This window comes from Hyperoodon ampullatus (genome assembly GCF_949752795.1).
Source record: "Hyperoodon ampullatus genome assembly, chromosome: 2".
Classification (NCBI taxonomy): Eukaryota; Metazoa; Chordata; class Mammalia; order Artiodactyla; family Ziphiidae; genus Hyperoodon; species Hyperoodon ampullatus.
This window is the reverse complement of record NC_136915.1, coordinates 192,719,466-192,745,426: the sequence shown is the minus strand read 5'-3', so window position 1 is coordinate 192,745,426 and position 25,961 is coordinate 192,719,466. Positions and strand designations below refer to the sequence as shown.

General features: G+C 35.8%; 1 protein-coding gene across 3 annotated transcripts in view; it reads left to right on the top strand.

Moving 5' to 3' along the window:
* The window catches only part of KCNT2 (potassium sodium-activated channel subfamily T member 2), a gene marked incomplete at both ends in the record, with an annotated part of 353,426 nt that overhangs the window by 302,330 nt on the left and 25,135 nt on the right, over positions 1-25,961 (top strand). For 2 of the 3 annotated variants that reach the window (XM_079727057.1, XM_079727056.1), the window contains 3 exons: positions 2,785-2,886; positions 7,216-7,299; positions 8,200-8,328. In XM_079727057.1, the coding sequence (XP_079583183.1) occupies positions 2,785-2,886; positions 7,216-7,299; positions 8,200-8,328 (315 nt within the window). Of the gene's footprint in view, positions 1-2,784; positions 2,887-7,215; positions 7,300-8,199; positions 8,329-16,157; positions 16,179-25,961 lie in introns of all 3 variants that reach the window. The other variant, XM_079727058.1, reaches the window with a different exon arrangement.

The window sequence follows — 25,961 nt, the reverse complement described above, 5'->3', positions numbered from 1 at the left end:
TTTCTTTTTTTTTAAGGGTATTATTAACAAATGACAGGAGTAGAAAAGTCAACATAAAGATTTTAGAAGGAGAACTTACAGGACACAGATTTGTGATGCTTTGGATGCAGCACTTTTGGATGTGATTCTAAAAGCTTTTATTGAGCATTGTCAAATTTGTAAGCTTCATAAGGATGGACATCATATTTATAAATGCCCTTCTATAGGTGCTACCATAGATGTGAAATTCTTGACCTTAATATCGTCTATTGAAAATGTTAAATTGAGAATTCTGTTAACTTACTTTTTAAGAATTGGCGTATTGTATTACTGCAAGAGATTTGATTTTCAGCACAGTGCAACGTTCTTTCAAATGCATATGTCATTTTTTCTAATTCCATTTTGTTTTAAAGCACATTTTAAATGTAGTTTTCTCATTTAGTAAAAGTTGTCTAATTGAAAAAAAAAAACTATTCAGGCTGATAGCTGTAACTGAACTTTGGGAAAGATGTGAACGCTAATGTATGGGTTTAGAAGTCCTAAGATGAGATATTTAAAGCCAAAAACTAGACGGTTACACACTGAGAGAGCAGAGGAGAGGCCGGAGCTGGAATCATGTTCTAATCACTAAATTATGACTTTTCTCAGTCTTCCTCCGACTTGATTTTTTTTTTTTTTTTTTTGCGGTACGTGGGACTCTCACTGTTGTGGCCTCTCCCATTGCGGAGCACAGGCTCCGGACGCGCAGGCTCAGCGGCCATGGCTCACGGACCCAGCCGCTCCGCGGCATGTGGGATCTTCCCGGACCGGGGCACGAACCCGCGTCCCCTGCATCGGCAGGCGGACTCTCAACCACTGCGCCACCAAGGAAGCCCCCCACTTGATTTCTGAACAGTATTTGAGACCACATCTTCCTCTACAGCTGGAACATGCTCAGTGTGTCCGGCTCCTCGGATCTCCGCTTGTGCAGCCACTGAGCACTCCCTGCCTCCCACCCACCCCAGCCGCACGTATGATCACCTTGGGAACACTCTCCTGTGCCTCTCCATCGCCATCACCCAACCTCCACGACTCTCTGAGTCTAACCATGAACAAATTAATTCCCGATCTAGTTCTCCTGCAGCTAAGTCTGCATCCAAGAAAAAAAAAAAAAGAACAAAACATGATTTAAAAAATTTAAGGGATGAGAAAACATACAAAAACATAAAATCGTGCTTTGCCATGTGTCCCATGTCCCTTGTTAGCTAGAGGAGTGAACAATGAACAGAGATGATGGTCCTTGGTTTAGAAGATCCCAGTCAGATAACAGAGATCGGTGGCCAAGTTCTGGGAAAGAAGACCCTGAATGAGCCGTGTGCAGAGCCCAGCAGATTTGCTGTTTCCCACCTGACCTTGTGACAGATGCTGGACTTCAAATTCTTAGGGTCTCGGCACTTTATTTTGGCTACTTGCTTTAACGTGGGCTGAAGATCTGTGGTTTTGGCAGTACACCTTAAGAACCAGATGTGGCCCCCAATTCACAGGAAAGCCTGCCTATCCCTGCAAGAAGACAGCTCATTCCAGGCATCTCCTAACCACCGAGGCAGTTCAAATGAAGCATTTTTGACACCAAGGCTAATAAATCAGAGACTGTGTTGAGATGTAATGGACATGGACACCAAGGCGGCACTACTTGTGTATCCCTCCTTCTGTCTACATCTCAAGTGAGGATGTCCTTACAGTCTGGATGAGCCTAGATGTGGTGGAATAACTCCTGTTTCTCCCTGAAAGGTTTGATGCTGAGCACCAGCCTCATCTGTCTGTCCAGGGGAAGCCCAGGGGTCAAGTCTCTCTAGTACCATCATGACAGCAAGCAGCAGCAGTGACCCCCGTCCTCTCCAAGACCCCTTCCTTCAGCAATACTCCCTCCCCTCCATTCTTAAAAAGGGGGACCCAGAGACGTCCCCTCCCTTGAGATCTCCCAAATTTGCTACATTAGAAACAGGGGCTTCCTCCCATTGCCTCTTAGAGCGAGGGGTGATTTTTTTATTGGCTTAGCTGTGTCTTGTATTTCTTGTTAAATGGAAGTTGACAGCAAAAGAAACGAACATTTTTGAGGTTACCACTTAAGTATGAAGTTAAGTTTCATTTTTAAGAAATTCCTTCCAATCTTACACAAACATCTGGCCTTAGGCCTTCATTTATTAGCGGGCACTAATAGCAACAGAATTTTTCAAAAGAAACCCTCATACATCATAATACACACGCAAACACACACACTTTTTTTGTCACTTACAGAAGCTTAGCTGCAGATTGGTATGGCTGGCACAACTTTAAAGGCAGATGGGTAAATTAAAACTCGAATGACAGAAAGCTAGAAACCACTGGTTGTGATCGCTCCTACTTACCTATGTTATTTGTCCTCACTTATGAGAATATTCAAAAGCAGATATTCTAGATGTTAGGATACATTATGTGGCTTTAGGTTTTTTTATATTTGATGAAATAATATGATTATGTTTGTTCCTTTTATTAATGTCACTTCAAATCCTGTTCAGAAATAGGTACTAAGAGTAAATAAATGTTTAATGTATGAATTCAAGGGTTAAGCTTTCTTTACTATTGGGTATTTTAACCAGGAAAACTTGGTTATGAAAAGTAAAGGGACATTAAAAATACAATTAAAAGTGAAGTCATGACACATTCATAGCTAAGAACCACGGGATAAAAATGGCTTTCTTCACATATGTTAGGAAAATTTAAGTAAGTAGAGAAGCATAAAATAGAGAATGCTCACAAATTTTTCTTTTTCAAATTTCTGAACAGAAAGAAAGAGAGCGAGGTTCTAATTTGGCCTTTATGTTCCGACTGCCTTTTGCTGCTGGGAGGGTGTTCAGTATCAGCATGTTGGACACACTTCTTTACCAGGTACGCAGTGTTTCTTGTTTCTCTCTAAAATGTTTATTTTCTATTTTCTTTAGATTCTAGCAAACGCATAATACAACTAGTGTTTCTCGTGGAGCTGTTAACTTAAAATTGGCTCTGGAAGTAATCCAATATTTTATTCATGTATTTAATGACATAAATGTGCCTATGAAACACTGTAAGAAAAAAAAATTTCAGAATAATCTATGAAATGATATTAAGCATTCTATGACACCAGTGTCCTACAATGTTTAATGTGACATTTTAATACATTTTGCATATTCCTCTAAGCACATTACTAGACAATAAATAAAAGCTAAGAAAGAATTACTAGGTTAAAAAAAAGACAGCTTTCTTTCTAATATATATATATATATTAGTAGATACCAAATGATGTCAATAAACTGATAAACCAAGGACATTTTAAACATCTGCTAATTATTGCCTACTTCAGAAAAATATAAGGAAGATTTTACAGCCACTAAGAACCATTTGGTTTGTTCCTGAGTGCCAGAGTTTTACATTGTCATTTTATCATTCTTAACTTTATCTAAGAAGTTCATAGAGATTTTATTTTACACAAATATATTTTAATCTTTTTTTTAACTCTGTCAGAAACTGAACAAAATCAATATTTCATATTCTCTGATTCAAGTAATCAGATAATTTTTAAATATATCCATTAAGAGAAAAAGGATATTCATAGGGCTTTAAGTTATTTCATAACTTTAATCTCAAATTAAGCATTCAAGCATTGTGTTGTCTTTTTTGATCATGTATTTTATGTACCCTCTTCCTCCATGCTTGACTGAATAAACTAATCCAAAGAGAGTTAAAGCTTCTCTACTGGCCTCTGGGCTAATTATGCCTATGACTGTGTCTCTGGCCGTGTTTCAAACCATCTGCTTATGCCAGATGCATGCGGGAACAACACAGTAAAGAACCGTAAACACTCCTGCTCTCCTGAAAGTTTCCAGACACGTTATCTGGGCACTCTGGAAGCCAGGCTTCTACCCCAGACTCCACTGCCAGGCACACGTAATTCTGATCTCTCAAAGAGGGGGTTCAAGGGAGGGATTGTTTGAAGAGCAGTGTTGCCTCTGAGGGGATTTATATCCATAGCAGTCAAATGCTTGCTGTCATTATGCACCAGTGGTTTTCAGATATTTTAGCCACAGTACCTTATGTTTAAATGAAATCTCATGAGAAAGTCTTTGATATATAAGCTAAGTAGAAGGAAAACCATTCTGTAGAATTGGAGAGCAGTAGTTACTACTTTCCTTTCATTTCTGTTTCACTTTTTTTGTTACACATAGAAATACAGGAAATTGTGTTTTTTCCAAAGCTAGCAGCTGCAGAAAGAATGAACTAGAACAATAATTTTCGAAGTAGTAACCGCCCATTTACCTTCTGATGTCAAATGAGATATTTTAATTGTACGTTTTTCAGACAGGTAAAGAGTATTTATTTACAGGTTTAAAAAAGATTAGAAATTTAAAACATTTTATTCCCTAAAATTATGTAACATACATTCTTGTATTCTTAAAATATACAGTCTAATTGTTTTGGTTTATGATTTAAACTCATCTTCTTAAAGATAAATGCTGGGCTTCCCTGGTGGCGCAGTGGTTGAGAGTCCGCCTGCCGATGCAGGGGACGCGGGTTCGTGCCCCGGTCTGGGAGGATCCCACATGCCGCGGAGCGGCTGGGCCCGTGAGCCATGGCCGCTGAGCCTGCGCGTCCGGAGCCTGTGCTCCGCAGCGGGAGAGGCCGCAGCGGTGAGAGGCCCGCGTACCACAAAAAAAAAAAAAAAAAAAAAAGATAAATGCTTATATATTCAAGAGCTATTATTGATGACTACAATTGTATAGTGATTTACTATTAATATAATTCTATTCTAGACCTCATTTTATTTGCTTCTCCAAGGAAAACTGTAATAGAGGCAGTATTATCAATCATAATATATGGATGAGACAAGGGCTCAGGAAGGTCAACTATCCAGTGTTTAGTGGGAATACTCATCTTCAAGTCATGCATACCTCATTAGATTAATCCCGACCATTTTCCTGTGGTAAATGACTCTGCATTTGTATAATGTTTGAGTTTGTTTGCTTGTTTGGTTGGTTTTTATTATATCCCACTTGAAACACAGATCGCTTTCATATTTTTTATCATTTTTATTAATTCTCATCTGTGTAGATCAGGAAAGCCAATTATTAAAAAAGTTATTACCTAAAATAAAATTAAATAGATATTTTAAAAATCTTCTATGATCTCATCACATAAGACTTAATGCATGGATTTTGGGATGTTAAATGGGGCTATCCACATTTCTGGCTCACATCTAACTCTAGTCTACGCCCTGATGAAGTGACAGGACAGAAGACCTCTGGAAAAAGTATGTGTTGATGATGAATACGGTAAACATTATCTATATTACCACATCTGGCTCTAAAATAATTTAAAATAGTCATTTGCCAAATCTTTAGTTTAATTTTTCTTCCATGAGTGCTTTCTGTTTTTCATTTTGGAAATAATAGTTTGAAGTGCCCAAGAATTTGTTTAAAATTTTTCTTTATCACACACTGAGTTACAAATGAAATTGAATGATGCTAACAGGGGTGTGTGTCACAGCTCCTCTTGGTGACCCCAATATGTTCATGTCCTAATTACTAGGAGTTTAATATACCTTGAAAACCAAAGGGCCATTTAAATAAATGACCTGAGAAAAATGGAATGGATGTGTTTCCTTATGTTCTTTTTTAGATGGGTTTAGTTTTTTGAAACTAGCTCTTGGTAAAAGAAATTAGCAATCAACAAAGTAGTCTAGATGATTTATTTAAAAGGTGTTATAGGGCTTCCCTGGTGGCGCAGTGGTTGAGAGTCCACCTGCTGATGCAGGGGACACGGGTTCGTGCCCTGGTCCAGGGAGATCGCACATGCCGCGGAGCTGCTGAGCCCGTGAGCCATGGCCGCTGAGCCTGCACGTCCGGAGCCTGTGCTCGGTAGCGAGAGAGACCACAGCAGTGAGAGGCCCGTGTACCGAAAAAAAAAAAAAAAAAGGTGTTATAACTTTTAAAAGTCTTTGCTATACAAAATAACTAGATGCTTTATTGTTATTATTTTTTTATTGAAAAATAGTTGATTTACAATGTTGGGCTAATGCCTGCTTATAACAAAGTGGCTCAGTTATAAACATATATACATTCTTTTTTCTAATATTCTTTTCCATTATGGTTTATCCCAGGAGATTGGGTATAGTTCCCTGTGCTATACAGTAGAACCTTGTTGTTTATTCATTTTAAATGTAATAGTTTGCATCTACTAGCCCATCCCTCTCCCTTGGCAACCACAGGTCTGTTCTCTATGTCTAAGAGTCTGTTTCTGTTTTGTAGATAGGTTCATTTGTGCCATATTTTAGATTCCACATATAAGCAATGTTATATGGTATTTGTCTTTCTCTTTCTGACTTACTTCACTTAGTATGATAATCTCTATATGAATGGATAAAGAAGATGTGGTACATATATACAATGGAATACTACTCAGCCATAAAAATGCACAAAATAATGCCATTTGCAGCAACAAGGATGCAAAATACCTAGATGATTATTTAAATGTTTCACTTGTTAACACCTGACGATCAAACTCAAGGCAGTAATTTCATACGATTTATGAAGTAATTGTTACATTTCATGGTGAAATTTGCTTGTATGGGTTGAAAGTCTTTCTTTTCACTCAGACCAAAAAATAAACTGAAGAAACTAGAAGCATTTTTCAGTTAATATTCTAACTATTGAGTAGTGTTCTAACAACATGTCAAAATATATCATAAGCAAACAACATAGTCTCATGATGGTATTTAATACTAACCTATTAATTCACTAATATTTAGATTTACTTAAATATTATATAGAAATGTATTCTACTAGCATAAAATTTAATCCTAACAAAAAACCAAATACTGGTTGAAATATTTCATTGTAAATTTTAGTCATTTTAGATTTTTTAAAACATTCTCTATTATATTTCAGCTTATAAATTTTTGTTATTAAAAACCTAAAAATGTTTTCATCATGTCCAATAACATTCATAAGATTTAAGCATATCTGGATATTCTAGAAAATAATCATTTCCCATATTTCTTTAAGGACAGCTTAACTGTACATGTGTATTGAGGACATTGGCAAGATATATTTTTATTTCCTTTTTTATGGGGGCTTAATGATGTGTTACAAGAAATAACCTTTAAGATGTGATAAGATGTTCATGCTCTAAGTTATTCTATCTATTTTCTACACACAATAAATACATATTTTGTTTATATCGCAGTCATTTGTGAAGGACTACATGATTTCTATCACCAGACTTCTGTTGGGATTGGACACTACACCAGGATCGGGGTTTCTTTGCTCTGTAAGTTACTAATATCTGGTGTAGATTATTCTGACAGGCAATTCTGAAAGCCATCTATAATGTTCTTTGGATAACTCTTCTATGTCATTTATTTATTTTTTTCTAATATGTGCTCAAAGAATAGCATCCTAGTTTTTTTAATTCCTTAAACAATGTTTAGGGAAAACATTATTTAAATTAATAATCCCGAAGGTAACCATTCTGTACAAAATTCAGAACAAAAATAATCCTGAAGGTAGCCGTTCTGTACAAAATTCTAGCAGGTATTTGAGACTGACAGTTTCTGACATAGGATGCTACACTGCCAAGGAAAACAGCGATCATGACCTTTAACCTCTCTGTTTTATAAATAAGTGTACTATGCCTAAGTGTATTTAATGAAGTGTCTTGCTAACAAATTCAAATTCATGATTAGCAAAGAGAGACCAGCACTTATGCCTCCTGTCTGTGAGTCCTGTGCTCCATACTTTTACACATCTTCCTCAGTATGGGTACTAGTAGAACTTTGAACGGACAATTCACTTTTGTGCTGGAGTGTCCTTTGCATTTCAAGATTTGTAACATCAGCAGACCCTGTCCACTAAGGTTATCACAACATTCAAACAAGTCTTTACAGGTTTTCCAACAATTCCCAATCAATTACCAGTGATATTGTCCACATATATGGGACTAATACAATGCCATGCTGCCACAAATGGAGCAGTTGGTTTCTTAAGTTTGAGTGAACCCAGGGATAAGGTTGAGATGGAATGTAATAAAAAACTTTAATACATGTATAAGCACTTATGAATGTCACTTTGAGATTTCAAATTATCAATAAAATCTACCTTTAAAGAGTGAAAAATTACCATTGGGTTATTTCTTAAAAATTTGATATGTAAATAATTCATATGATTGTAGATGAAAATCACTGAGGATGACTTATGGATCAGGACTTATGCCAGACTGTATCAGAAATTATGTTCTTCTACTGGAGATGTTCCCATTGGAATCTACAGGACTGAATCTCAAAAACTTACTACATCTGAGGTTTGGAAATACCAAAATATTCCTGTCTTAATGTTTAATCTTATTGAATACTGCCATTCCTAAGCCTAGAAACTTATTTCTGAAATATGTCATTAAATTATGTAAATTATGTCAGGAATTTCATAAAATAATGTTGGCTAAAGGACTCTTTTAGAGTTTGTGGACTTTGGGCACTGAATGTCTTTTTTTTTTTTTTTTTTTTTTTTTTTTTTTTTAGTACAATTCATTTTGAGTTTTTTTTTTTTTTTGCGGTACGCGGGCCTCTCACTGCTGCGGCCCCTCTCGCCGCGGAGCACAGGCTCCGGACGCGCAGGCCCAGCGGCCACGGCCCACGGGCCCAGCTGCTCCGTGGCACGTGGGATCCCCCCAGACCGGGGCACGAACCCGCGCCCCCTGCATCGGCAGGCGGACCCCCAACCACTGCGCCACCAGGGAAGCTCTCTAATGTCTTTTGTAGGTTTTCAGGAAGTAAGTTAATTCTAAGTAACCTTTAGATACATAAGAAAAGTTCTCAGGGCAAGCAAACTCGTTTTCTAATATAATCTTCAACTCCACATATTAGCATTTGGAAAGAGGGAAAACAAAGATAAACTAGGAAACATGAAACTCACATTTTTCAAACTCCAGGTTGAGGACTACTTTGAAGCTAAGAAAAAGCTCTAGGATCAGTGCCAGACCCTCCCAGAGGGAAGCTCAGTAATTATAAAAGCAAACTAGAGCCTATGAAAATGGAACAGAATTTCTGATGCCTGCGTATGACCAAAACATATTCACATTTTAATTTGGTCACACTATGTGGTTCCAACTTATGGTTTATATTCTTGAAATATTTTTTCTTCTTCAGATACCTCAAAGTTATTCAAAATTTTGGTTAACCATTTCTTTCTTTGGTCTTATGCAAAACAAAACCTCATCTATGAGGCTCAGATTAATTACATGCATTTTAATAGTCATGTAATCATTATACTAGCTTGAGATTAAAATCAGTGAACCCATGTGTGGAAAAGAAGAGTTTTATAAGAAGCATAAGGGTAATGGAGTAGATTTTTATTTTCTTGTTATAATTTATAGTTTGACATTTAAGTAAGTGATATTGAGGCCAGAAGAAAATAGTTCAGTTTTTCTGAGATGCTCTTTAGTGGTTTCACTGCAGCTTCAGAGGTGCTAAAAGAAGCTTTATTGCCAACTCTGCTACTGAATCTGAGTTTGTCATTGGCTGTGGTCCCCGTGGTTCACACCACAAAGAGCAAGACAAAATCAGAGAAAATCAGGAGTGATTGGTGAGAGAAACATACCAGAAAGTTAAATGTGCAAGACAGCTTAGCCAGATATGCCTAAAATTTAAAGAACACTGCATCCAAAAAAATATTATTTGATGAAAGGTTAAGAGAAAAAAAGTGCTTTCACACCTAAGCAATTAACCATTTCTTATTTGAACTTGATAAGAACAAAGCAAATTTTCACACAGCAGAATACTATCCTGTTTTTATCTTATAATATGTACTTTTTGAATTTGAACATGGTAAATTCTGCCCTTGGTCAAGTTCATATCCATGTTCAGTCATTTTGTATTATTAAGGGATGTTGTTGTATGCTGTTTACAGTACAGATAGGGAAAGAGTAATTGAGTATTTGTACTGTCATCAAGGAGTACTTAATGTTACATTTTGTTCATTTCTTCCTATCACAAATCAGCAAAATGTTTATAAACCCCCAACCCTTTAGCTTATATTAAAAGCACACATCCTTGGAAAAATAAAAGGATACTGGGTTAAATGAGGATAATACCTGTTGTCTTCCTATACTGAATTCAGTTCCTCTTCTGGAACACATATTTTTATTTAGATTTTATATTCTGCCTATTATAGAAAAAAAGGCAATTTAAATAATTAAAGATAAAAATAGGAACTTCAAGCACTTTTACAGCAAAATATATTAATAGGGGCAGAGAAATTAATGCTACTTTACATTTAAAATGAAGTGACTGCTACAGTTGAAACGGAGTTCTACATTTATTTTCCTGGCAAATAAGGCAAAAATAGAACTGTTGAGTTTTATAATAATTGTATTGTAGTTTGATATACAAAAGGATGTAAGTTCATCTAGAGAGAGATTTGTTTTTCCTGATCACTGTTAAAAGAATGAGTATATTATGTGCTTCCTTATTTAAGACATTGAATATTTAGAGATATTTAAGAGATAGGTAAATGATGAACATTATCTATCTTTAGTTATAGTTTTGCAAGATGCGAAATTACCAATAAGTTGAATAGCCCTTAAGTCGATGTTCTATTTTTTTTTTTTTTAAGAGGGGAACATCCAATTCAGTATTAACACAGTAAAGACATTGGGTTTTGTGCAAAGGGGAAAACATTCTCTTTTTCCTGATTATATAAAAACACAGAATAAGAGCTTAGTGGATCTAATGAAATGAAAGGGTGGCTCATACATTCCACCATCTCTCTCAAATTTCAAATGCTTCGAGAATACTCAAGTGTTAGAATTCAAATAATTTATCGTTGTCCAAAATGCCAATTTTTCTCTTACTTTAATTAAAGAAGGACACCAGGGCTTCCCTGATGGAACAGTGGTTGAGAGTCCGCCTGCCAATGCAGGGGACACGGATTCAAGCCCTGGTCCAGGAAGTTCCCACATGCCGTGGAGCAACTAAGCCCCTGGGCCAAAACTGCTGAAGCCCGCGTGCCTAGAGCCCATTCTCTGCAACACGAGAAGCCACCGCAATAAGAAGCCCGCATACCGCAATGAAGAGTAGCCCCCGCTCGCCACAACTAGAAAAAGCCTGAGTGCAGCGGCGAAGACCCAACACAGCCAAAAATAAATAAATAAAAAGAAAAAAAAACTAAGAAAAAAAAAGGACACCATATTTCAAGAGGTAGAAACTTCATTCAATAATTAGAATTTAAACATCTGACATCTTCTTTCTTAGATGGTTCACAGGTCCTCATTCTCCCTGACAGCTCACAGAGCTGTGTTACTGTCCCTCACCCCTCAGGGGCAGTTTGAAAGGTGACTCTATGAAGAGGGTACACAGATGGTCTGTGGACTGGGAGCCACGGCACGTTTGCAGGCAGTAGTACCACAGTGAATTCACAGAGCTAAGTGCAAAGGTACATTCTGTGTACTTTACCCTTCAACAGCAGATTGAAGAGTCTTCCCCAGGGAATCTGACAAAGCCACGTGAACGGCCTAATGATACAGACACGGGAGAGTCTCCAGGTCAATGATCCAGTCAGGGGACCATGAAACTCACACTAAAAACACCCCACCCAGAACTTTCAATCAATTTATTAGCCCTATACTCTTAATATAAGAAGACAACTCAAAATTCCCTATTTCAGGGAATAGAATGAAATAGAGATACCAAAATAAACAAACAGAAAGAAAAAACTGAACCTGTAGGAAAGACAGATCACTGAGGGAAAAGAAAATATAAAACATAAAATATAATAAAGACTTCTACTCCTAACTGTTTACCCAAGAGAAATGAAAATATATCCATACAAAGATTTGCACATGAATGTTCTCAGCAGCATTATTCATAATAGCCAAAAATTAGAAACAACCTAAAAGTCCTTCAGCTAGTGAACAGATAGTCAAAATGTTGGATAGCCATACAATGGAGTACCATTTAGCAATAAAAAGAAGCAAAATGCTTATATGTGCTGTGACTCGGATAAACCTCATAAACATTATGTCAAGTGGGAGAATACAGACTCAAGAGACCACATATTGTATGATTCCAAGTATGTGAAATGTCAAAAAAGGTGAATGTATGCAGACAGAAAGTAGGTTAGTGATTGCCTAAGACAGGGGGAGGTGGAGGGAATGGAGAGTTACAGTTAATGAACATGATGGGACTTACTGGGGTGATGGAAAGATTCTAAAATTTTTTTTATGGTGTTGGTTGTACAACTTGGTAAATTTACCAAAATATCCTTGAATTTTACACTTGAAGTGGGTGAATTATAGGATATGTCAAATATGTATTAGGGAAGTTGTATATTGAAAAGCTGTAATTAATATTATTAGAAAGATAAGATATTATAAGGATAAAAGATGAATAGGAAGCTGTATTTTTAAAGGAACATTTAGAATAAAAAAGAACCCTTGGGGATTTGTAGTACGTGAGCAGAAGTGAAAAAGTTTGTACCATAAAGCTGAGGAAACCACCAAGAAACTAGAGCAAAAATTCAAACATGGAAAATAGTAAAGATAAGATAAAATTAGAGAACTAGTCCAGGAGGTCTAAGAGTCTAAGAACTGAATTTTAAGACTTCCCTAAAGAGGAAATGAAGCAAATTGAAGAAATATCAGTTTAATAACTTAATAATAATCCTAGAACAGAACATGTTCCAAATGGGAAGGGTCACCAGAGACCCCACCACAGTGAATAAAATAGGCTCACACTAAGGCACAGCATCATAAAATTTCAGAACACTGAAGGAAAAGAGAAGATCTTAAAAGAGATGGGAGAGAAAACCAAAGGGTAGGTCACATTCTTTGGATTTCTCAACCAGCAACACTACAAGCCAAAAGACAATGGAATAATGCCCTCGAGATTTTGAGGGAATATCATTTCCAAACTAGAATTCCATATTCAGACAAAACTACCAAACTTGTGTTAGGGTAGGATTAATCATATGTCAACATTTTCTCCAAACATATGCTCCCATACCTGCTTTCTAAGGAAATTACTTCCACCAAAATGAATGAGTAAACTGAGGAAGTAATCATGTATGCAAATAAACCAGACATTTTATGGAAACCTGACGACAAGCATGAGGCCAAGGCAAAAGTCAGGAAGATGATGAAAGGACCACCAGACAAGAAGTGCAACCTGGAACAGGTCAGAAAGCTTCAGAAAATTTTTCTTCTGGAAGATGGAAGCCATAAGATACATGATGCATCTCACTGTCTTAAAGAAAGATTAGACAATTGCCAAAGAGTTCAGGATGGATTACCAAGTACAAATCTAATGAAGCAATTAATAAAGTTCATTAATTAACTCTAGGAATACAATATAACCACCACCAACATCAAAAAAGTATGCAGGCAATGAATAGTAACCACATTTCCCATGTATTTCACCTGTAAATTGTAGTCATAATATGCCCTGAATTTTGATCTAACCAAAATTATACTTCAACAATTTTGAAATGATGGGATATGGCAATGGTGGGTGGAAAAGATAGTTACTCACTCTTCTTCCAGAGTGAGAAGTCAATAGATAAAAGTAGAAACTGACAAAAAAATTAAGAAATGACAGTCAAGCATGTTATATAGAGACACAAAGATAAGGACCTACATGTCTAGCTGAAAGAGGTAAAAGTAGCTGGGTCCTACAAGAGGAAAATAGAAGAGATCATGGTGGGAGCTGCTACTTTTCAAAACAAACCGTAACATTTTCTGACTATTTAAACTATGTATGTATAACTAATAAAAACAACTAATAAATTTCCAGCTGTAATATTTCATTTTCAGACTCACTCATTGATCCTTTCTTCAGTTTATGCTTTTAAATATCCAATTCTATTCTATTCAATTCTATTCAAAATATATGAAATATTTTAAATTTAATGCCAACATTTCATATAAGAATGTAGGAGGGATAAACTAATATAAAAAAATCTAGGTCTTGCTTCCTTGCTTTTTCATGGAGTTGGAAAAAATACATTTTAAAGGCAGATGCAGGTTTTCATGCCACATCATTTCCTAATCTGACTTCAGTATCTTCCCATATTTGGTGTATAGAGAAAAAAGTTAAATTATGTCACTGCTTTGGCTGTGGGAGGAGGGGAAGCACCAAATCCTTTTGCAGATGTCTTTTCAAAGACACGTGATGATAAAAAATACACATAGTTAAAATCATGAAATTTATAAAAGCCCTGGCACACTTACTCAGTTTTTTCCTTGTGGACTATAAATTGGTGGAAGGAGGATTCATACAAAGACAAACATACAGTGGGAGTGTGTACAGGAACTGGAAAATCAGTCCGTGGAGAGTAGGGTACAGCTGGATCTGCCTCTTTTCACCTAATTGTACAACACCAAGCTGGAATAGACCACCGTCTACATGTCTATTTCAGGGAATTTTTACAAATACCGTACCCTCCTGGTTCAAAAAATAAAGAGAAAATCAACAAGGACTCGTGCTTCTCTTGGGGACAAAGGAGAACAGTATTTCTGTCCACAATATTTTCTCCATAATTCTCAAATTCAAAAAACTTACTAAACTGATTTGGTGGCAAAACCTCACTTTAACTGTTCTGAGATTTTTCATAATACTTACTTATTCCCCTTAAAATGAATATTCATGTTTTTCATTACAGAAGTGTTTTTATTATAAAATGCTGCCCAAGACCCTCTGAAGGTATTACCTACTATTCAGTATATGATACTTTCCAAAATCTGGAAACTTCTGAATTAATAAAAATATTTATTCTCATTTTTTGGTAAGAAAATGTGAAACTGTATTTGCCTTCAGTTTTCCAGTGTACTGAAAATCACATTTTCTTGAAGTGACCTATAACCAGTGAAAATTTTTCTAGAAATTAGAAAGAGGTCATTTTAAAGCATATTAAAATACCAACATCTTTACAGTATAACCAATAAATTTGTGGAATATGTTACTCTGTTGTTCACCTTCATCATCAATAAATCCTATATTTTTAAAAAATGTGCATAGGTAATAGTTAACCATCTACCAACCATTAACTTTTTACAATTAAATTGGATGCACGTATCTTCAAATTATGGTTTTCTCCAGATGTATCCCCAGGATTGGGATTGCTGGGTCATATGGTAGCTCTGTTTTTAATTTTTAAGGAATCTCCATACTGTTCTCCATAGTGGCTGTATCAATTTACATTCCCACCAACAGTAAGGGAGGGTTCCCTTAAATTTGAAAGTAATATTTTAAATATATTATTAAAATTAAAGTTTTCGTTTTATAAAATTACATTAATACAATGATTTTAGTAAGGATTTAGATAAAATAGTTTTGAAACTCGAGCTGCCCATTCTCTGCATTTATTCACTCACACATTGGGCCAAGTGTTAAGAATCTGCAGACAAATAATTTCAAGGAGCCTATATTCATATATTTATTATGCATTTTTTATATTTGTAACAATAGTGAGAATGCTAGATGATGGGTTAGACTTGAGTTATATTACACCAAAGAATATAATTGAAAAGTTCACTTCTACCTTTTGAGGAATGAAAATACTTTTCCTTAGAACTGAAGAACAAGATAGCATGATTTTTATAACCCCTAAATATTTAGCATTTATATGTTGACTGGGCAGATCAATTTTTATCCTCTATAGCCTATGTGATAACTAAGACTATTTCTATAAAGTTACTTAAATGTATACATAGAGGTGAAAAAACAATCTTATTATAAGGTCTAAAATTTTTTTAAATAGTACAGCTATTAATACCAATAGTGATTATTGAATATCAATGATTATGTCAGTATCCTCTCATGAATATAATACTTTTATAAGCTCTTATCAATTGTTTTATTTTCTATTAGCACCACATTAACTTTCTATCAATCTTAGAAAGACGATTTTAGAAAAAAAATCTAACAAGAACAACTTTCTAGCAAATTTTTAAAATATTAGCTTATTCTTTACCTAATTTTATTCAAAAGTGCTATGATAAATAATCAAACACATAATTAGATGATGTGTTCTGTGGTATCTGTCATATATTGTCCTGTTGCTGATTGGTTTGTGTATGTATTGTTTAGTCATTGTTTAAACTGTATTTTGTGTGTTTCTTTTTCCCTCGCTTTGTGTCAGTGTCGAGAAATAGCATCACAAGTAAGTATTTTGTTTGTCTCCCTTTCCTCAAATTGTCTAATATATTAATTCAGTTATTAAATGAAAAGAATATTAAAGATTGAATTCAATATTTCAGATTTTAAAAGAAAACAAGTAAGCTGAAATGCTTTTAAATGCTCTATTTTCAAGTTAGCGTATTTATATTTCCCTAATATGATTCCAAATTTTATCCGTTTGTCTTCAAATTATGTTTATGTATTAATCCAGTATTTTACTGTGTGGTGTCATTACCAGCTAGTCACTTACTGACTGTAGATTTTCCTCAAGGGAGTTGCCACCTTCAATGCAATCAGCTGGTACTGAAAGGGAATGGGGATCTTGATATAAAACATACCTTTAGTTTGCTTCTTATGTAGGCTGGACCCCCTAGAAATGGTTATGGGAACAATAGGACCTGTGATGGATTCCTCTGGGACACTTTTTAATGCTGAATTTATTCTTTAATAGTTTTAATTTATTGTCATGAAGAAGCCATCACTTTAATGTTTGATAATATTAACCTGTGATAATCATTGATTTACTACAATTAAAAAATTCTTAATAATACATTATGTATGTTTACATACACTTCTTATATTCCTGAACCCTTGATGTTATCTTCATGTGATTTGCATTTTTAATTTTATTTTCCATTTTCTTCATCTAAATCACGATAAATAATTGTCATTATGGCCTTAGTACTTAACAGAAACTCCCAAGCATTAAATAGAATTAAAGAAACTCTTACAAATATAAACATTTTCAACTCTAAAAATTGCATTTTGAATGCCAAAGCAGTGGTACCATTCAGCCCACTGGGAGAACACAGTCACAAGTGTAAAAGTTGTGTGCCAAAATTACCATCCAAAGGTATGAGTCTATTTTTGAGCTTGTTGAATTTTGGAGAGAATTTCTATATTATCATAATACCCAACATTTTGACAGAGTGACAGTTGTTTACTCTACATCATAGATTTGAATCCATGTAATAAATGCAATAAATGCAAATGTTTATTAAATTATTTTGAACATCCTAAATTATTTAAGGTTTAATAATCTCTAGCGTTATTATATTTTTAAATATTCTAATTTTGTTTTCCATATATGTATTCCTTTGGAATTTACTAAATATTTACTAAGGAGGATTCACTTTAGGATGTAAGAATAATGTTTTAGATGCTTTCTGACCTTTTTCACATGATGGTACATAGAAAATAGTAACGTTTGTTTAGCATGAAGCTGCTCAGGGCTTCCAGCTACCACCACAGGTGGTGCAAATTAAAGTTCTAGTTCAATGCAGAACACAGCTCTGGCACATGCAGGGTTTGGGGAGCTCGTCTTAGGGTTCTTACAGTTGCTTTATTAGAATATGTTTTGTAATTTTTTGAGCTGAAATGAGATCAAACATATATTTCTAAAATTTTAAATTTGTACCAGCATTTGACATGACCTGATTCACAAATAAAATTTAATTTTCTTTATAATGAACTGTCAGACATTATTTTAGGAAGTATTTTAGGAACATGTCACAAGCCAAGTTGTTTCATTTTGCCTCTACCGAAGGCTTTCTAGGGTGTGAGTCCAGACCTGCTCCACAGTCGTAGAAACACTAGTTAGTGGTCACATCATGTCCCAGTAAGAACAAAGTTTTCATTTGTTAAAAAACTTTATAGCTTCATGTTTGAAAGTAGAGTTAATTTTTTAAATGTAGGTTTTGGCTCTATTGTAGTTTTCCATGTTGATTCAAAGTGTTGTTCTTCACCTTTATTCAGATGTAAAGCTTCACTATCTCCTCTTTTCTCTAACTTACCATTTCAGATGCAGAAAATCAAAGGTTTGGCTCATTTCTGACTTTTCATAGCCAATTACAAGTTGACTCGTAACTTTTTTTCCTCTGATTGCTTTCTTTCTTATAGTTACTATTCTAGTTCTCTAAATCCTCCAGTCAATTCCCTATATAAATAAAGTGCCTTCCCTTTAATTTGCTGGGAAGTTTGAGTCTTCCAATATAAGTGTCCTTCTCACAATTCTTTTTATGAGGAAAAAGCTCTAATTGTATTTTAGATATTAAAATATGCTTCTCCTTGTAATTCCAGTTTTTTCTTATACAATTTCCGTCCTTTCCACATCTAGTTTTGTTTTGTTTTGTTTTTTCTCTCTCCCTTCAAATATGTTCAGGTTTCTCCAAATCTCAAGAAATTTTTCTCCTTTTTTTCTGTTTTTTCTTATTTTACTCTTGCTGTTAAACTCTCAGAAGACTTCATATATGCTGTCCATTCTATTCCTTATCTCCCAGTTTTCCCCCACTACTTTATCGATACTGTCCTTCAATTATTAAAAATCTCTTTTAGCCAAAATCATTGGTCTTTTAAATTAGTTTTAATTTGTTTAAGCACTGTAGAACCTTTAACAGCGTTCATTCTCTCTTACATCTTAAAATTCTCTTATCCTTAGTTTTCATATCATGAATTACTCCTATTTTCCCTGTTTTCACTGGTTTATTTTTTCCCCTTTTTTGCTGTTCAGTTTCTGCCTATAACAGCTCATTTTAGATGCTGCTACTGTGATCTTCCATCTGAAGGTTCGTCTAATCTCCTGTCTCGGGATTGGTTCTAGAACGCAGGACCCCAAGGAGAGGCAGCGGTCACCTTCACCTCCTACCCAAGGAGGGGGCTTCATCTTTAGATTCCAGAAAGTACTCTATTATCTACCTAAGGGTGGGCTAAACTTCACTGCAGGTCATCTCTCCCAGAGCATTAATCTCGATCCCTGAACAATGCTAAGTGCTTTCTTGTTTTATTTAATCTGCCCAGCAAGCTAATACGGTGGATGATATTATTCCCATTTGTAAATGAGCAGAGACTTAGACACATTAACTTGATAAAATAAAAACTTAGGAAGTAGCAGACCTGGATTTGAACTTTATCACTTTCTGACATCAGAATCTGTTTTTTTAATCACTAGGTTTCGCTGTAGGAGCTTCTACCAACTTCTGGCCACCTCTCTCTTTTCCACCATCTGATTTTAGATCCCAAAGTGCTTTGTTTGGGAATCAACGTGGGAATTGCCACTTGAACCAAAACTGGGGATTTGGAAAATACTTTTCCTCTTTTCAACACATGGCTTTGTAGCACTCAGTGTATCTTGTGGTTTCAGTGATTACTTCGAGGTTGAGGGATGGCAAATTTTTGTTCTCTGCCCTCCCTGTTCTAATTCCTAAACATGAATAACAAACTCATTATCTGCCAGATACTTTGTCTTATAATCTTCCAGAATTACAGATATTTACTGAGCACCACCAAGTTCCAGATGTTCTCATCTAGGTGCTTGGAATGAGTCAGTAAACATGCCAGAAAGATTTCTCAGAAAGTGGACATGAACATTTCATGCCTATTCTTGGACTTAGTTACTTCTGGGTGGATTTACAATATCCAAATTTTCTTCCCTTCAGTGTCTTGCATCATACACACAGATTAACAATGCCTAATCGTGGATGTTTGATGCCTGTCATACCAAGTCAATTGTTTGTTGCTGAATTTTAAGTTCCTATATTCTAGCCATTCTTTATTCTCCTCTGTCCCTGTTCCTGGGAAGATTCATTTATTCAATTATTTTGTCTGACCATAAAAGCACTAGACATGGAACCAGATAATCTATGTTTAAAAGTTGGCTCCTACTTTAACTAGCTCTGTGTGAACTTGGGCTGTTCTCAACACATAGCACAGTGGAGGTTAAGTAGGGAGATTTATTATTATCACTTCATCAGTTAGAAAAAAGGCAGAAATGTGTTAAATGAATCGTTCATAGTTAATGGCAAACAATTCTGTGTGAAGGTACATAGAGTAACATAGATCTCACCTCATCATTTTTCACTGTTTCTTCATTTTTGAGTGGATAACACTGCTTCAGAAAATGTCTGTGTCAATACACTTAAATTTATAAATGAAATAATAGTAAGTATTCCTGTGATTTGGATAAATACCTTGTAATATTATCAAAAGTAGGTATATTCACTAACCTCAAGTGCATTCTAATTCATACACACATACACAGGCACACACACATACACATACACACACACCATGGGTCTCAGCTCACCTGTAATTTTCTTTCACTTTTCTCTTATAAAAATTTGACTCGAATATTTTTAGTCCATTTTATTATTTTTTTAATAATATTTCCTAGCTCTACTAATTCTTATCTTATTTTCAACATCAGGAAAGCATTTCTTACTTGCATTATTTACGTACCTTAACTTAAGCCTCTCACTTGCAGGGGACTTCTGTGGCAGTCCAGAGGTTATGACTCCGAGCTTCCACTGCAGAGGGTGGTGTGGGTTCCATCCCTGGTTGGGGAACTAAGATCCTGCATGCTGTGTGGCTTGGGGGAGGGGGAAAGAGAAAAAAGGGTCTCACTGGCACACTTATTAGCAAGAAGCTATTTAAATGCATCCAATCTATTTGTTTTATTTTAACTACATAGTCATGGCTTTCTGTTCACTTAATGTCTTAAACTGCACTACATCATTCTTTCACTGGACGCTGCCACAAGTAGTAAAGTAAGACTTTAGTCACAACTTCTTGTTGCATGGGTGCTGGAGTCTACAAAATCAGAACTGAATAGAAAGTTATAAGGTTGATCTAAGCCATCTAGGTCTTAATAAGAGAGTGATGGTTGCTCAGCAGCAGTATACTTGGATCAATAATACCATTTTATATAGATTCTTTACATAAGAATATAAATATTCATATCTACCAAGTCTTATACCATTGAATATCTTCCTTAGTTAAGACATTACATATATCATAGAAATTTTCTTTCCACAGTCTCATTTATTCATAACTGTTATATGCTTTAGGGTGGTGGCTCTCAAATGCTGAAAAAGAAAAGAGGACTCTGTGTGTGTGTGTGTCTGTGTGTGTGTGTGTGTGTGTGTGTGTGTAAAATGTTTGGGTATGGTAGAATTGATGCTATACTCATATTGAAATCACTATAATAGTTTTTCATAACTTTATATGCTTAAGTGTTTTCTTCTGTACTGTAAGATTCTGGAGGTGATAGAATGATAGCCCCCTTCACCTACGGTACAGTATGTAGGGTCTACACACATATATACATGTGGTTGAAACCATTGCTTTAGGCTATGTATTCCTGTAATTCTAGAAAATTCTAGAAAATGATGAGTGAGAATTGTACTGTGAAGATGACAGAGCTGGCAATGATACTATGATTCTGATCATGTAAACTATTGGAATGCCTTTCTTGCTGTGTTGAATGTGTGTGCTTAATAAGTACTCTTCCATTTATTGATTTTTTTAAAGTCAAATTTGGAGTTTAAAACTATTCGGGTGTATAAGAAAATTATCTACACACACATATATAAGTATGTACAATACATAAAAACCAAACCATATGTACACCAAAAGGACGTTTTATGTAGAAAGAAAATATGTTGATGCATTTGGTTATTTCTAGATATAAAATGAATAATTTGGTTAAAGAAAACTGCTTTTTAGTTTCCTTAATGAACTAAAAGTTAATGAGGATGAAATTAGTCTAGATTTGAGCCAGACTTTGAATCTAACCTACCAGACACATATCAACATGAAATACAACAGTCAATATTAAATAACCATTAGAAGAGTGAAGAGGTGCCTCGAGACCTACAAAAAACGTAGTTACAAAATGTACAGTAATGATAATTTTGATGTTGATAATATTATTACTTCACCTTAAAATACATTATTTTGAGGAGAAAATAAATGCTATAGCTTCAGAAAAGATAAAAACATTCCTCTGTTGCACAGTGAAAGAAGGTCACATGAGTTCATAAGAAAAACAATGAAAGAAAGTAGTGCTGCCGCATTGATAGAGCTATATGATATAGAAACAAGACAGAATTAAGGCAATTTCACTGAACACTTAAAATGTATTTCTGAACACCACAACTCAAAAAAAACAATGAATATGTTAGACATATTAACTATTAAATATTTCAACTTGCTCTTTAGAAAATTCACTTCTCAAAATCACCAATAATTTCTATAACATACTTATATGAGTGGAAGATGCCTAACCTTTATTAAAAAAGAAAAAAAAAAGCTTCCATCATAGGGCAATGCTATGGTCCTAGATAAAGTAATGACCTTTTATAACTTTTCTTCCTCTTCCTCATGTCTCTGCAATGATAGGTATTATTTATGACATGCATGTTAGAGCAGTGGTCCCCAACTTTTTGGCACCAAGGACTGGTTTCATGGAAGACAATTTTTCCACGGACGGGTCGTGGTGGGGAGATGGCTCAGGTGGTAATGTGAGCGATGGGGAGCAGCAGATGAAGCTTCACGCTCACCCGCCGCTCACCTCCTGCTGTGCAGCCCGGTTCCTCAGACCGGTACCAGTCCACAGTGCGGGGGTTGGGGACCCCTGTGTTAGAGGGAAGAAAAGCTACAGTAGGAAATATTTGACAATATTCATCACCCCTTCCATTCCATGAAAAATACATCTTCCTGGACTCCAAGATAATCCATTTTTCTACCTTCTCTCATATTCTTAATTTCTCACTTCTCTTCTACGTCCAACTCTCCAACTCCAACTGAGGATATTGAGGTATAATATTTGGAATTAGGGAATTATCGCTAAACCACATCTATCTTTTCATTATTGTATCCCACGTGCCTTGGACAGTGCCTTGCACAAGTGTTCAGTGCATGTTTTTTGAAATCTGACACAGATCTCCTTCTCAACATGGAGTCATCCTTTCCAATCTACTCAAATTTATATAATTTTCTTTGTACCACATCTGTCATAAATCTTGGCCCTTAATTATCATATTACCCTTAATTTTATGTAAATGTTTATGGATACATGCCTTGTAATTGCTGCTCTGATGGTGTGAGCATGAAACCAAGGAGGACAGTTTCTTGCACTGGAAGCCCATGGACAACTTAGCTGTTGTGAGTGGTTCAGAGTCTCCAGGAGGTCCTAGAGGAGGCCTCTGCAGTGAAGGAATCTGGGGGTAGAGGCAAAGGAGGGAAAGGTGAAACTAATGCACTTTTCTGTTGTATTGCAATTTGGAGAGAATTTAGAGTCTTTTCTTGTAATGGACCTCATTCAGTGTAGGCCAGTTTGTGAGTAGCAGCATAAATGAGCTTTAAAAAAATTGTAAATGAGAAATATGTTGTCTCCAGAACCCAAAGGCCTAAAAGTACTAGATTTGTCTTAATATTGTCAGTACTTACAGATCAATAATTATTTCTTGACAGTGCCAGAGATAGAGAACCCCTTGACTGAGCAAATAATGTCTAGAAATATTCCTAAGTTGAGGGGACCTTGTACTTTGTGTGAGACAGTGGCCCATCCCTGTTCATGAGCTCCTTTGTGAATGTTTCTGTGTCCTGAATGAGGGTGTCAAATGACTCTCCTTGAATGATAAATCATCAAAGTCATGACATACCTGTATTCCAGAGAAAGTTGGATGCAGTGTTGATATTGCCCGCAAAGCCTGTGTGTGATTGCAGGGCTGTTGAGGTGCCCCATGTATAGTTAAGTGGAGTATTGTGTCCCTTCGAAGGTGAAGGGAAACTGGCTGAGTCCGTCAAAACAGGCACTGAACAAATCATATTAGTGAAATTTATGACTGCAAAGTATTTGCCAGTTGCCAACGGCATAGATTCAGTAATTTCAACAATATTGGGCACGGCACCTTAATATGTGGGAGAAGGGCACTAAGGTTGGGACCGTCTACTGTGGGGCACCATTCATTCTTTCCAGGTTTAAGAACAGATCAGTTTGGCTGTTAAACGGAGAAGCAGTGGTGATTATCATCTGTTCTCTAAATAGTTTTTATAACGGGCTTCAATCCTTGAAAGCTCTGTACAATCCTTGGAGGTTTTATTAACTATATTGGGCAGACAGAAGGTTCATAGGGTTCCATTTTGTCCAACTGATTGTAAGCACCAAAAGTTTTATTTCATTTAATTTTAATGTATTACTCATTGGAAGAATGTTCATGTCTACTAGGGGATGCTTTGGGGCCATGGGTGTTATGACCATGGGAAATTTAGGCAGGGCGATAAATACCTCTTTGTCCTCTATTTTATATTTGATAACTCTGCTAAGAATATAGAGATTACTTTAATTTTAGAGCAATCTCCATATTTAGGGTCTTTGTTTAAAAGTAGTGAGATCTTCAGTCATAACTATAATTTGAGCTCCAACTCAAAGAGAAAAGAAGGTCCTAAATGTCTGCCAATTGGTACATCTCAGATGTTAAAGTTAATTTGGGACCTATGTTGTAGAGGTACAAAGCCAATCAGCTCCCTTTTTATTGTATTTTTCTTGGTCTTAATAAACTCTTTTGGTGAATTAAGAATTTTCTAGTTGGACTAATTGTGGACTTCTGTTGCAGTTGTTTATTTCCTCCAGTTTTGTTGCTGCTGTTGTCTTTGGTTGGTAGACACTCTGGGAGCTCTTTTCTACCCTGTTCATATGTATAAGTCTCCTGCTCCAGAGAATCTGAAGTCAGTATCTTCAGAGTTATGGGCCTCTGTCGTTGTTTTGTCGGATTTTAAGGACCCGAGGCTTAACTCAGTTTTGAATTCACCCCTTGGCTGTGTCACAGGGACCTGTGGGTACTTCTCATTATTGCTATGGGAATCAGCAACTCTATTGTTCCAGAAGCATAGGCGGCAGCAGCAGAAGCATTTTGTAGGGTCCCAATGAGCTGTGTTCAGAATTGTGGATCTCAGCATGGCAACTACTCTTCTTTCACACAACCAACCATGTAATCCAGCTGTAGGATGCTCAGGATATCAGCATTTTCCCTGAATGCTCTATGCTATGGAGATTGATGCCTGCTTTAGACACACAAACGCTGGTTACAGGATAAGGATGATTCTCTGAGCTTAATGTCAACCATGCTCCTTACTGGAATCTAGGCACACAATTCAATATGAAACACTCAGATAAGTCTGAGACATATGATGCAGGACCACTTTAACAAGAGCCCCAATTCCATACTCTTGTCTTTAAATGCCAATTATTGAAACTTCTAACTTAGGTTGGTTAAATCCAAACAGAAACGTGGGAGGACTGAATAAATGCAACATAAAACTGCATAGCTGGCAATCGTGGCCTACATACCCTGCTTCCTGTACCAATTCTTACAACTTTAAGAACCCTTTTTGACTCCCCAGGCTGTAACGTTAAACGCTTAGTGAGCCCAATAAATCCTGCTCGATCCAACTTTACGTTTCTTCCACCATTACCCCGTACCCTTAATATCCATTTCCAAACATGCTTCTCAGACTTTGGTCTGTAAAAATTTAAAAACTGAAGTAGTTCTTTTGAAGTGTAACTTCCTAAGCATGTGATAAAAAATAAAATGAGTAACATATATGCTAACTAACACCTACATATTTATAAACACTTTACAAGACTCCTTAGTAAAAGAACACAAACAACCAATTAAAATTAGGCCAAAATTATTTCTCAATTGGTTCTTATGAACCGAGATGAATTAGTTAAATTTTAAGGGAAAACATCCACCATGTAGTTAGCAACTTCATGATAGTAGTATTCAAGATCCTAAACAAAGAAGAAAAAAGTAAGATTTTCTGGGCTTAAAGCACTAGGAAAGGCATTAGATTATTGAAACCCTTGTACACTAGTTGTTTCTGAATGACAGTATTGAAGGCTCAAAGGAAAAAAAATTAATGACCAATGTGAGAAATGATATTGAGATAATAAATTAGCCAAGTTTCAAATTTCACAGACAGCAAA